The sequence below is a fragment of the Sebastes fasciatus genome, chromosome 12 (assembly GCF_043250625.1).
Source record: "Sebastes fasciatus isolate fSebFas1 chromosome 12, fSebFas1.pri, whole genome shotgun sequence".
Classification (NCBI taxonomy): Eukaryota; Metazoa; Chordata; class Actinopteri; order Perciformes; family Sebastidae; genus Sebastes; species Sebastes fasciatus.
Genome location: NC_133806.1, coordinates 15,297,978 through 15,312,474, shown reverse-complemented (window position 1 = coordinate 15,312,474; position 14,497 = coordinate 15,297,978). Strand labels below are relative to the sequence as shown.

The 14,497-nt window shown below is 41.9% G+C and overlaps 1 protein-coding gene across 7 annotated transcripts; it reads left to right on the top strand.

Annotated features, from left to right (window-relative positions):
* The first annotated feature begins 764 nt into the window (after positions 1–764).
* Positions 765–11,960, top strand: LOC141778905 (uncharacterized). Of its 7 annotated transcripts, XM_074653455.1 has the most exons (5): positions 825–1,195; positions 1,588–1,704; positions 4,835–4,911; positions 5,564–6,238; positions 8,318–11,960. In XM_074653455.1, exons 4-5 carry the CDS (start codon positions 6,022–6,024, stop codon positions 10,678–10,680), a joined length of 2,580 nt encoding a protein of 859 aa, XP_074509556.1. In that variant the 5' UTR covers positions 825–1,195; positions 1,588–1,704; positions 4,835–4,911; positions 5,564–6,021; the 3' UTR covers positions 10,681–11,960. The 7 variants fall into 7 exon arrangements, with proteins under 7 accessions (XP_074509554.1, XP_074509553.1, XP_074509550.1 ...); XM_074653453.1 differs by lacking the exon at positions 4,835–4,911 and having other exon boundaries at positions 765–1,195; XM_074653452.1 differs by lacking the exon at positions 4,835–4,911 and having other exon boundaries at positions 765–1,195; positions 5,564–8,029.
* Positions 11,961–14,497: the final 2,537 nt, after the last annotated feature.

Below are 14,497 nucleotides of genomic sequence, written 5' to 3'. Positions count from 1 at the left end.
AGATCATTATGTCCCCTGAATACAATTTATTTTGGTAGTAATATTTATCACAAACAATTTATAGTCTATTATTTATTCGTACACATATTTCTTTACACTACTTTTATAGTATATACTGTACTAACTATTATACTATACTTACTATTATACTAACTAACTAATACTATAATAACTATTATACTATACTAACTAATATTATACTAACTATTATATTATACTAACTAATACTATACTAACTATTATACTACACTAATACTATACTAACTAACTAATACTTTACTATATACTATACTAACTATTATACTATACTAACTAACTAATACTATACTAACTATTATACTACACTAATACTATACCAACTAACTAATACTTTACTATTATACTATACTAACTAACTAATACTATACTAACTATTATACTATACTAACTAATACTATACTAATTATTATACTAATTTAGCATAATTCAAAGTATAGGCTATGGCCTGTGCTTAACCCTAATTAATATTGAATTACTAACACAAAGTGACAGAATAAAAGATCACAACATTATTAGTTATAGCCAAAATAACAAAAATATATAATATTCCTTGGATTGTATATAATAGGCCTATAAAACATCAGGTATTTATGCAGCCTGGGGGAAAGTCCTCAGCCTCCCACTGAGACTGGGTAACTTTTAATATATAGTACAGAGTGAAATGAACACTTTATTATATGAATGTGGATGAATATATGTCCCCTCTTATCACCAGCTCGAGCCTCTCCGCTGTTCCTGTCCCCGTGCAGCCGCCCGTGAGCCCCGCTCTCTCGTGCTACCCGGAAATATTCGCAGGGCCGGAAAGGACCGATGTTAAGGGAGCACACGTCACTCACTTTTTACCCTAAAATATTATCACAACCACCAGACAATTTTTTCTCTCCACCGTCGAAAAAACCTTCACCGAAAGCTCCCGAATCAGTCTTCGCAAAACAACCGGAATCAACTGACCGGGAGGTTCTTCTTCACGGATGATTAGCTGAGGGATCCGTGTAAAGTGTTCAGCATCAGTGGAACAGTGAGGATGGCCCCGGCTAACGACTGGACAACAGCACGCAGAGATGGAAGCAGACGATAGCTAGCTAGGCGGGTAGAAGAAGGCGTGACAGGCCTCATCCAGCTGCAAACTGTGTGCTCTGCTACTGTGGATGCGTAGGTATATAAACATATGTAATAGAAAGGTTATGTGTGTGTTAACTGTCTGATAACGGTCGCATCGGGATGTTAACGGTATCGGCGGGCCGTTAATGAGGTGGTTTTGGTGTAAGATGGCTACCGGTGAGCTAACGGTGGTTCTGTGGTTTTCTGGACTGCGTGTGGCACCAAACTGAGCCAAGTGTAAAAATATCATGCTTAAGGAGAATTGTGAAGTTTTTGCATGCTCCTTTTTTTTATGATAATAAATGTTAGCCAATACTACTAATACAGGATGCCTTCTCTCCAGTGCATCCGTTATTATTATTATTACTCCACAGCTAGTGTTTACATTGTGCAGCGCGGTGCAGCGACTGATGGTTAACGTTTCTGCCTTTTCTTCTTCTTCTGCAGGATTTTTGGTGATTGCACATTAAAATGAGAGGCAGTCAAATCAGCGATAGATTATATCCCTCATCTACCAGGGGAGTGAGCTCCCCACTAGGTTCATCACATCGATTAGAGGAAACGGTAAGATATTACTGAGGTGAGCAATAAAACACATTCAAAGTGAGTTGACTCTACTGTAGCCAAGGCTACTTTAAGACCTTTAGGCAATACATTTTAATGCAAAACAACAATTTACCTTTTAATGCTTAACGCAACAGTTTCTCTATTCTCCCTTTATTTAGCTATTAAAAGTGGGTTTAAGTTGATTGTTTAATTAAATTATCATATTGATGGTGGTAGTTGGGGTTATATTAGATTATAGTCCAGTTTTTCACTGCACATAGTTAGTATAGGTAATACAAAAAAACACATTCAAAGTAAGTGATTCTACAGTAGCCAGGCTACGTTTAAGCCTTCTCAGCAATACATTTTAATGCAAAACAACAATTTACCTTAATTTAATTTTAAAGTTTATCATATTGTTGGTGGTAGTTATTAATAATAATAATAATAATAAACCTTATTTTTATAGCACCTTTTTCAAACATAGTTACAAAGTGCTTTACATAAGTTAAAATAGTGCAAACATCAAGATAAAAACAATACAGAATAAAAACATAGGCCAAAATAAAATGTTGAACATTAGACTTTTGTACAAAAAGTGAACAATAATGAAATTTAAAACAAGCGATTGCTATAAAAAGGCCTTCCTGTAAAGGAGTCGGGTAGTTGGGGTTTGATAAGACTATAATCCAGTTTTTCACTTGCACATAGTTAGTTTAGGAAAACAAACAGTAGTTTAGTGTAATTAAGTGCCATAGATATGTATAAAAATAATCAATGGAAAGGATGACTTATAATCAATATAGAGAATAAATCAACATTTATTTGTATAGCCCTTTTACAATAACCAAAAGTTACCCAAAGTGCTTTACATTAACATCAAGAAATAACAGGAATAAAACATAACATATTATAAAATCATAAAAAGGTAGGTAAGTAGTAGGCTACTAGGTATTAAAAGCCAATCTAAATAAAAAAAAGTCTTGAGCTTAGATTTAAAAAGTACTAGGTCAGTGACAGTGCGTATATCAGGGGGTATCTTGTTCCATAGTTTAGGAGCAGCGACAGCAAATGCACGATTACCCCACAGCTTATACCTCGACCTTGGGAGTTCTTGGGAGAATGTGCAATATGAATGGATGTAAGTTGATATCTACAGGCCAGTCATCCTCTTGACCTAACTTAAGGTGCCACACAGCACCTGATACTGTGTAATTACCCCCACTATGCCCACTCAGATGATTACTATTATTCCTTTGAGGACATTCATGCAACAAAAACAATGTATTTTTTAAATTTATTTAATTTTTCTTAAAAGCCTAACCAGGGACACGGTCTGCAAATTAGCTGTGGCCAGAAGTCGAATATACGTTGCATCGGCTGCACTTTAGTTAAGTGTAACAATACCTATGAATTGTCCCTGTCAAATAAACTAATAAACTAATAAATAAATGAAAATCCCATACACAGCATTTTGACATCATGTGGACTGATTTTAGGCTAAGAATGAAACTGACAGTTGTTTAATGTAATATTTGTATGCGTTTCTGACTATCTGGTAATAAAAAAACTAAAACACAAATGAAAAAAAAGTGTATAGGTGAAAGTATGGTGGTGAGTATGTGGCACAAAATGTAGACCAGAAAAAACTGTCAACTTCCTTGTGGTAATAATAAAGTCATGATTTGCAGAATTGTGACAGCACAGATGGTAAAATGTAGCTGGGGTGCCCCCAGTGTAAGTAGTGCGGGTAAAATACAAATAATCAGTAATGTACAGTTGTACACACACCTGCATTTAACCAAAAGCAAGGCGTCTGATGTCTAATGTGTTGTTTTTTTTCATGCAATTCTGCTGTACCTCTCTGTATTCTGTCAGTACCTGCTCCTCAATAAACACTTAGTACTTTTATTTATACTGTTAAAAGTACAGTATGAGATACTGTACATCACAGAGCTGCTGCAGCATATAAGGGTTAAAGGGTAGGTAAGTCAGTGTATAATATTGTCCTAAATTGGTTCACTATCTCCAAAGTAGCTTTGCTAAAGAGTAACTTTGGTATTTATCAACCTGGAGTCTTTTTTCCTATGTTTTTGTGTCTAAATGACGAACGGGGACAACAATTTCTGAAGTTGGTCTAGTATTGAGGGAGAACGCTGTAACCAGCAGCGGCTAAATGACCTGCGAGGGCAAGAGAGCAGCGACAGTGTAACGTTACGTTCACTAAAAGTGCTTGTTTGTCTGACAACATTATGGAAAGGACTCTACAGAGAAATAAAATGTTTTCCTTACCTTTCGCTTGATCCTTTCTGTTAGTTGTATGCCCTTTTCACAGCAGCCATTTTGACATATCATTGCAGGGTAAACACATGTGTAATTAATAATATTAATTACCATTTAGGTGGGCCAGGGCCCTGTTATTGTGCATGGTGTCTCACTGGAATAGCTCTGTCCCACTAAATAGAATGGGACCATAATTTATTTGATCAATTACACCTGTGTTTACCCTGCTATGACATGTCAAAATGGCTGCTGTGAAAAGGGCCAAGTGTGTCCAAGTCCTGCTCAAGGAAATGTCTTCTGAAATCTTAATATCCGTATACTCTGGCTCAAATAAATATGGGTGGCCATCGCATTGCAATCATCTAAGTATTCAGCTATGGCATTGAAAATCTTTTAGATAACACTAAGCTACACTTTTTGTACACCAACAATACAAACTCTGCCCGGCTGGGACCGGCGTTTCCACCATGGATGTGTTCCACCGTTATCTTCCGGTAACACGTCACCTCGCCAGATTTCAGAACGAGACATCTCCTTGAGCGAGACTCTTTCCATAATTTCAGACACTTATACTAACAATCAGAGCTTGTCATGGCAAAAACAAGCACTTTTAGTCGACGTAAATGGCGGTGCCAGCTTGCCCCAATAGTACTATATTGCAGCCTGTGAGCAGCTTCCATCTACAGCGCTCTCCCTCAGTACTGGACAAATGTCAGAAATTGTTGTCGCTATTAGACACAAAAACATGGGAAAATAGAGTCCAGGTTGAAAAATACTGAAGTTACCCTTTAAATAAGCAACGTCTGCATATTATGAAGCGTAGACAGTAAAAATGTTTCAAGTAACTTTTTCCTCCTTTGTAAAGATGTACCTAATGATAAAAAGAATTGGCATTCATGCAACAATTCTAGTTGTGCTGAAATCCAGCAGAACCCCACCATGGTAAGTTATTACAAAACATAAAAGATTGCATATGTTTATTAACATGTTGAAGTGGCTGTAAAAGTAGAACTATCTGGAAAGAGATACCTCGGAATTGTTGAAATTTGTATTTCTTCACCTTACATAAACAGATAATGTAACTGGACATTGAATTGTATATTGGTCACTTAAACTGAGGGGCTAATTGGGCCACAATAATAAGAAACCTTTGGTAGGTAAATTGCAGCATGAATAAGACACTAGTGAGAAGTGAAACTTAACATATGTACTAATTTGTGGTATCAAATCAAATGTATATGTAGAAGAAAAAGGGCAAATGAAACCTAATGTCAAAGCATTCTACTAAACGTAATGTCATTCTCTACAGTCAATTATTTTGATTTGCAATTAAAATACTGAATGAATTTAAATCATCATTTCACCCTAATGTCAGCCATGGAGATACATTTCTATGTTTTGTAATATTACAGGCAGACCATAGGTTTCTGTCTATATATATATATATATATATATTCAACTTAATGGATGGGGCACATTGTTATAGGTTAAAGGCCTATTAGCAAGGAACAGTAAGTTCAATTTTATTCAAAGGTATAGTCCTCTATAGTTCCTCTCTATGACTTTCATCCCTTTTTGAATTTTGTTTTTTCAGCTGTAGGACCGTCTTGGCTGAACTCGGATGAGGAATCTTGCTTAGATGAAGGATAATGTCAACGCAGTAACTCTCAAAGGAAACAAGAAGGAAGTCTTTTGAACTGCTTCTCAATAAAAACTATTTTTAAGCAATTTTGATATTAGGTGGAACTCATCTACCTGTCTAAAAAGACACCTTTACCCTTTGATCATAAACTCATCTTCCCGGCCACCCCACTCCTTTTGGAAGTAGAGTGTGGGCAGTGGATAATCAACAGGGAGTAGCAGCACCAGAAGTAACCTATCTGGAGAGACGAACTTAAGATTTAAGACATTCAAGTAGTTCTGGAAAAAATAGTAGCATAACCTCACCCTTAGGGTAAAGTTTGTCTATCACCAGTCCGTGGTGGTATCATTGTTGCCGCTCCTGGCGCTGGAGGTTTGGCACCTGCACCCCCATGTGCCAGTGAGTGGGAAATGTTCCAATTTGGAAAATACAATCTGGACATTATAGAGATGTTAAGTGGGCACCAGGCCCACCAGTTTAAAGGCCTTGGTTTAGATCGACAACTACAGCATCAACAGCAAGTGCAACTTCACCAGCATCAACTCCAGCAGCAGCAGCAGCAGCAGGCTGAGTCTTCTGGAGCTCTTCTGTCTGGACTTGGCTTGGGCCCCCTGCAGGGGTCAAGAGGTAACGCCTTTTCTGATTCTGCCTCCATTTTTGCCAAGATGAGTGCCCCTCCTCCCCCACCTTTACAACAACAGCCTTCCTCATCTCAGAGCTCTCGTTCAAAGTCAAGCAAGATGAGCAGCAGCAGCTCAAGCCATTCGTCAGGCTACCCACAATTCTTGCGCTCTTTCCACCCGTCTGAGGCAGCACTAGCACAGGAGCAGTTACACCCAGGTGTAGGCCGATTTGAGCACTTTGCTGGGGGAAGTAGCAGTAGTGGGAGTGCTGGGGGATTAGGAGGATTAGTGACATCAGCACCTCCACCCCCCCCTCCTCTGCATCCCAGCCTCTCTGTCCCCCAGGCATCATCTGGTCCCTCCTCTTCCTCTCCTTCCCCTTCAACATCTGTGGCCACCTCTAATAACCCTCCTAGCAGCAGTGCAGTCAGCTCATTGGGACACCAGTTGGTTGGGGCCCAGTCTGATGCACGAAGCCTTCACCAACAATTTAGTTGCATGTTAGCTGCTAATCAGTATTTCCTTTCTGGGGTGCCTTCTAATGCTAGTTTAGAGCAATTTCTTGTTCAACAGGGAACCCATAACCACTTAGGGCTTGGTTTAAGTCAGACAGGCGATCCTAGCAGTAGTCTCGCTCCGCCTCCTGCTTTGCATTCTTCTCACTCACATGGCCACTCCACTCCCCAGTCACAGCATGCTTCACAGCAGCCGCCCCAGCAGCAACAGCTTCCACCTCACGCCCTTTCTCATCCTCACCCTCATTCCCATCCCCACCACCCACTCCACCCGGGCTCCCATTCCTCATCACTGGGTGGCTTTGACTTCCAGGGCATCCCTGTACTCTCCTCAAATCAGATAGCTTCACTGATGCAACAGGAAGCAGGTTTGTCGCTCCCCTTGCCACTTCATTTATCTTTATCTAAAGATGATGGTAAAGGGGAAAGCAGTGGAGGTGGAAGTAGTAGTAGTGGTGGTGGCAGTAGCAGTAGGAGGAAGAAAGCTATGGCTGGCTATTTGCCGCAGAGAAAATCTGAGAGCAATGGTAATAGCAGTAGTGGCCATGGTCATGGCAGCCACAATGGTAATCCCACCACTAGTAGTAATGGTCAGCCCCCAGCTTTAATTGGGAGTGGGGTTGGTATGTCAAATATGGGTGACCCATCATCCCTTCTTGCCTCATCATCTTCATCCTCATCAGTAGTTTCTTCCTCCTCCTCTGCTCCCTCTTCCACTGCTGCCTCAGTACTCGTTACTAATGATTCTCACATTTCTAAATCTGATAACCAGAACTCAATGCAACCCAACAACCCAGAGTCTGATTCAGAGCCCGTTTATAGCTGTGGAGAGTGTGGCAAAAGCTTCCCTCACCTTTCAAGCCTTCGCAGGCATTTGCGCATGCATGAGCCAACCACTGCAGGTACTAGCAATTCTTCCTCTACTGGCCTGAACCCCATTCACATTAAACCACAGGCTGACCCAACCCTTCCCCATTCGACCCAAGAAACTCCCCAAATCATCAATTCTTGTCCTAGCCCAGACAAAATATTTCATTGCCCCGATTGTGGCAAAGGCTTTAAGAAAAAAGGGCACCTCCTGCAACATGGTGTTATACACTCTTCAGCCCGCCCATATGGCTGCTCCACCTGCTCTCGGGCGTTTAATCGTAGAGAGTCACTCACACGCCATGAGAAGATACATGAGGAAAAGCCATTCCGATGTCCCGCCTGTGGTCGTGCCTTCCGTGAGAGCACCTCTCTACTCAACCATGCTGCCTCAGGCACCTGCGGCAAGCCAGGTAGGGGACCCAAGCAAAGGGGCAGCAAGACAGGATCTGAGAGTGAGGACAGAGTTGGGGGAGGGAGTGGAGGAGGTAATGGAGGAGGGGGAACTTATCAGAGCAATAGAGGGGTTATTTATGGGAAAACTGAGGAAGAAGATGGTGTAATCATTGTGGGGGAAGGAGAGCCAAAATCAGGTTTAGGATGTGATGGTCTGTTTCAGTCTGGAAGGGGAGGGAATTCAAATGACAGGGACAGAACAGATGCTAAATACCCCACTGACTACTCTCGGAATCGTTACACAGGCTACCATGATGACCATCGTTCTCAAGGTAATCCATCTCCATGCTACTCTGGCGCCTCCCCCTGTGGAAGTGGGATGGCGGGCCCAGCTCTGAGAAAGGCACCCTTGGCTCCAACACTGCATCCACACTCACAGAGCCACAACCAGCACCACCATCCGCAGCAACAGCCCCACCTGCCCCTTTCTTCTCTACTGGATGACTCAGAGGATGATGTCACTAGCTCTGTCAATAATGCAATCTCTGCTATAACGGCAGCTAGTAGTGGAAATAGAGGGGATGATAGGGGAGACATCATAGGAGGTCTACTAGGTGGTCTTGGTTTAGGTCCTCTGGGCTCACCTTCATCAACATCCGGTATGGATAAGAATTTCAGAGGTGGTGGGAGCCAGGAGGCTATGAGCAGCAATCCACAGAATCCTACCGCCAAACCAAAACGTCCCCGCAAACCCAGAGCTAAGAAAGATCCTGCAGCTGGTGGACAGCCCCCCAAACGCAGGCAATACACCCCCAGAATGGGGCCCAGTGGCCTCCCACGCACTCACCTCTGCAGCGTCTGCGGTAAGGGATTTGCACGCCGCGAGACCCTACGCAGGCATGACCGCATCCATACTGGAGAGAAGCCCCATCACTGCACTGTTTGCGGAAAGTATTTCAGAGAGGCTTTTCACCTCAGCAAGCATCAAACAGTCCACTCTGGGGCGAAGAATTACAAATGCACCATCTGTGGGAAAGAGTTTGGCTACTCTCAGAGCCTCAGGAGACACAGCAAACTCCACCAGAAAGGGGAGCTGGAAGAGGTGCCCACAACACCAGCTACGGAGAACCTTAACAGCTTTAACCCCAACCCTCAATGTAGCGTGGCCCAAGACAGGAGCCAGAACCAAGCACCAAGCACCTCCTCCTATTACTCCTACCCTCAAGACGTCAAGCCTCAAGACACCAACACCCAGCCACAGCCTCCACCCCCACCCCATCCTCAGCCCCCACCTCCGCCTCGACTCTACACCTGTGCTATATGCTGGAAGTCGTTCCGCCACCACTTCCACCTGACCGCCCATCACCAGACGGTTCACGAAGGTGGGGGTGAAAAGCTCTTCTGCTGTGAGGTGTGTGGTAAAGCATTTGCTTACTCCAACAGCCTCACTCGACACAAGCAATCGCAGCATGGGATGACCCGCACTGACCCGCCTAACCCGCAGGAAGGCAACAGCGGGTCTGGAGACAACAGAGGTGGGAGTGATGTTAATCAGTCAACATCAGAGAGCGAGGCTGCCACCAATGCCCTGCTGCAGATGGCGCCTTCCACAGAAGGCCATGGAGGGCAGAGTCTTAGTGTCGTCACTCATAGCCACCAACAGCCACCCCCGCAGCCACCAACTGGTTACTCCCCCCTCTTTTATGATAATGCAGCCCAATCTTCAGCCTCTAATGCTCCAATTTACTCGCAGCCTCTGCCTCCAAATTCTACAATCATGGCCCCCCAGCACCCGCATTCCCCAGCCGGGGTGAAAGGAGAGCACATATATCCAGCTGGATCCCGTAGCCGTACGCTCCACACCACAGCCCCGTTCCAGCCCCTCACGGAACTGCCCTCCACCGAACATCATCATCTGCATCATCATCATCATCTCTCCCACCATCATCTCCATCATCAGTCAGGTACCCAGTCCCACCAACACCTTGACTGCAGCATCCAGTTATCACACGATGACATGAGACGACAGAAGAAGAAAAAAAAAAAGTCCAGCAGGAGAGAAAATAAATGGGATTCCCAACAAGATTTAGTCAGATTGGATGGAAGCAAAAAGAAGAGAAAGATAAGTTGTTCAATACGAGGGCAGCCAAATAAAAAACAAGGCTCTCTCCGTTTGACAATTAGGCGAGGAGAAGGATCAGGCGGCAGTGGGTATAAGCTTGTCAACACTGGGGGGATGAAGGTGCAGATCCTCTCGTCTCTCAAAGTCCCTGTGAAACGTTTTGGCTGTCCTATGTGCCCCAATTCTGTGTTTTCCCGTAAAGCGGGACTGCTAGTCCACATGGCAGTTAAACACCCACAGAAAGCCTCAACCACTCAGGAGCGACTAAGGTGCAGTGTATGTGGGAAGCAGTCTCACAGGCCTCTGGCAGCCTTCATCCATCGGGCCTCCCATCGTGCCAGAGGGACTTTCTCCTGCCGCCGCTGCTCCACTCGCTTCTGGAATGCTAAGCTGCTCTACAGGCACAAGGTGTCCTGCCGCCGCAGGGCCAAAGGACTGCAGCGAGGAGATGCTAACAGGCTGAAGCTTTCAAAGAGACCGGGAGAGAAACCGACCCGAGAGGGTCAGGAGGAGATGCCATACCTACAGGGACCATATAGATACTGAGCATCCTGGTATCTGAAAAGAGTGGCATACCAGAATATATTTCAGTTCTAAAATGGGAAGGTGAGAAAAAAAGGGACTTGAAAAGGCAAACGCTGCCTTTTTAGAATAATTTTCTTCATGTCTCTGTTGACATATACTCTGCTGACTATTAGAATGAGTGTGTTAACAACTACTGTAGAGCATCCTATAAAATATCACCAGAACTTCTTCCAGGTTATATTGGAAGGTGTTTTCAAAGACGTGACTGTTTCCATAGGTTCATTAACCCCTTAAGTGCATTGACACTATGCTTGGCTGACACTGTGCAGTTACTAGACAAGTTTAGGTGAAATGACCTGCTAATGTATCTCTCTCTTCCCCATAACTAGACTCCCCGCTACACCTCTTGCTGTATGATAAACGTCTCTGCTGTGTACTTTGTCTTGTTGTTGTTCACTTAGAGGCTCTGAGGATTTTTTTAATGATGTAAAGTGCATTTATTAGAGAGTAGGGACATGAGGACAAAGACCTTTTGTTGATAGTTTGTCAGTGCATGTTTGTTCTCTGGTCAAGTTTTTTGCTGAGGTTGTGAAAATACTCCTACAGTATGTGATGGTTTATTCAGTATAATCCCCAGAAGTTTGTAGTGTTAAACTTGATTTGAAAGTTGCTCTATATTCCCTAGTGATTGAATCACATATAGATAAAATGTCAAAGTGGCTGGTAATTAACATTTCAAGGATCCCTCTCCTGCCAAAATGAAGAAACTTACAAAAAGCCTTGCTTAATATGTTCACTTGACTTCATTTATTTGAGATATTCCTAGCTTTTATACCAAGAGATTGAAAACAGGTTAAACAAGTGGACTGTAACACATGTTTATCTCATGTTATTTGTATGCTCTTTTTAGCAGTGATTATTTCTACAGTACTTCACGGTGTGTTAAAGACAAGGACCTATCATACTAGAAACAAATGTAATATTCCATGTATTTATGTGTGTAACCCAATCAGTCTTCATGCCAATCTTATACTTAACCCCTTCTACCTTTTTACTTTGTTGCTGAGTTTGCAATCATAATCTTACTGTCAAGCCTTGTTTGTTTTTTTTCTTCTAAAGAAAAATAAGTTTTAAGTACATCCTGTCACTTTACTCACATATGAATTGTTCACACCCCTGTCAAGCCTTGCTTTTTTTTTTCTTCTGAAGAAAAATGATAGTTTTAGTAGATTTCTATCACATTATTTACTGAGAAGTCAGTAGTTGATTATATTTCAGCAATGAATAAACCTTAAGTGTAATCATTTGTTTTCCTTTCATTTCTCATTCAAAGCACTGCAATATCCAGACGATGGTACTAACTGCTAGACACGAGTAAGTCGTAACTGTTAACCAAAATCCGTATTGAAGTTGTGCCATTATATTACGCTTTATGTCCTGTGTGAATTTCATATCACTGTGGATTAAATGGGTTTCAGGGTGTATCCGAATCACCTTTTATTGGCCAAGTATGTGTACACAAACAAGGAATTTGACAATGTTTTTTTGCTCTCAATGTACGCAGAAATAGACAGCTAGGAACAAGGACAACCAAGCTGGACACGTAAAGGTAAAGAATAGACAGGACTATTATGTATACAAATATGTGGGGGAAAAAGGTGTTTAAATAAATATATATAAAAAGCACAAATGACCAACAATAAAAATAAAACAAGGCAAGTTCTCTGTAAGTTGTAAACAATACAAATAGTGCAAAGAAATAAATACTGAACGGATATACATGTTTTGGATGATTGTGTACAGTATGTGCATGTATACATGTCTATATACTAGGGCTGTCAATTGATTAAGTATTGCATGATTGTCCATAGTTAATTGCGATTAATCAAATTAATCACACATTGTTTATCCGTTTAAAATGTTTCTTAAATGGAGATTAATCAACATGGGAGTGGGCAAATATGCTGCTTATGCAAATGTATGTATATATGAACCACAACAAAACAATGAAAGATATTGTCCAGAAACCCTCACAGGTACTGCATTTAGCATTAAAAAAAATGCTCAAATCATAACATGGCAAACTCAAGCCCGACAGTTAACAACAGCTGTCAGTGTGCTGACTTGACTATGACTTTCCCAAAACTACATGTGATTATCATAAAGTGGGCATGTCTGTAAAAGGGAGACTTTATTTTCATTCACATATCTGGAGGTCGGAGGTCAAGGGACCCCTTAGAAAATGGCTATGACAGATTTTCCTCGACAAAATTTAGAGTAACTTTATAGCGTTATTTAGCCTCCTGCACGACAAGCTAATATGACACGGTTGGTGCCAATGGATTCCTTAGGTTTTCTAGTCTCATATGATGCCAGTATCTTCACTATAGCTTTAAGCTTGCTACAACCTAAAAGTTGCAAGTTGCCTTAATACGTTAAATAAATTTGTGTCGTTAAAACTAATTTGTGTTATCGTGTTAACTTTGACAGCCCTAGTATATACAGCTGGTAGGAATTACAGTGACGGATGATATGTACATATAAAAGATGGTGCATTAAAAACTAAGATTATAATCTATAATGGGAGCAGTGGATGTTTTGGTGTTACAGGGTTATTGACGGTGTATTAAGTGTTCATCAGAGTGACGGCTAGCAGGAAGAAATTATTTTTGTGTCTGGTTGTTTTGGCATGCAGTGTTCTGTAGCGCCTACCGGAGGGGAGAAGTTTGAACAGGTGATTTCCAGGGTGTGAAGGGTCTGCAGTGATGCTTCCTGACTCTGGAGTAGTATAAATCCTGAATGGAGGGAAGGCTGGCACCAGTGATTTTCTCTGCAGTCCTGACTGTCAGTTGTAGTCTGTTATTGTCCTGTTTGGTGGCTGATCCAAACCACACAGTGATAGATGTGCAAAAACAGGCTGGATTATTGCAGTGTAGACATGTATCAGGCCGGTTGAAGGAAGTACATCCTCTGCTGGGCCTTTTTCCTGATAGTGTCCATGTTGGATGTCCACATTAGGTCCTGGGAGATGGTGGATCCCAGAAACGTAGTAAAGTAATTGTTTTGAATAATTAAAATTTACAGTTTATTATCACTATACTCGCAATAAACGGCTGTGTAAAACTTCTCACTCATGGCTCCACAAGATGGCAGTAAGCAACTCATTTATACTGTACTCTTGGCCTGGTGTGGATGAGTGCGGCAGTCACATGGATTTTGCACTGATAGGGGGGTGGACTGGAGAGGCTGAGTGTTGTGTGACTGTGTGAATTATGTGCCTCCTGTCGGCTGTTTACTACAAGATTAATGCCACAAAGTAAACAAAATGCTTATGCAGTATCGCTCGGTAATCTCACTGAATGTTTCGAGAAATAATGTGGTTTAAGGGTGAAATTAAATGCAATTTTGCATTTGTGTGAACTATACGATACAATAAATCTTTATTGTCCATCAGGGTGGAAATTTGTCTTTGGCTCACCAAACACAGAAAACAACATTAAAAAACAGACGAGTTGGTAAGAAACAGATACAGAGACGGGTTATGTTACAAATTAAAACAGTTCATTCTGTGGCTTAGATCTGCTCAGTCACTTTGTTGAGTTAATAATATTGATGGCACTTATGATAAAGGACTTTAAAAACACATTTTTATTTGCCAGAGGGACTCTATAGCGCCTCCCGGAGCTCAAGAACTCAAAATGGCTGAAGAGAGGATGGGAGCTATCTGCCAGGATGCGCCTCGCTTTCTTCCTCGTCCTTTCTGTAAAAAGTTGAGTTAAGGACTTTTGGGGTTTACCAACTGTTTTGCTCGCCATTGACACAATCCTAGAGAGTTTAT

What these genes read in the sequence shown, in the direction of transcription:
- LOC141778905 (XM_074653449.1), top strand. Translation starts at nt 6,022, where the DNA reads ATGTTCCAATTTGGAAAATACAATCTGGACATTATAGAGATGTTAAGT.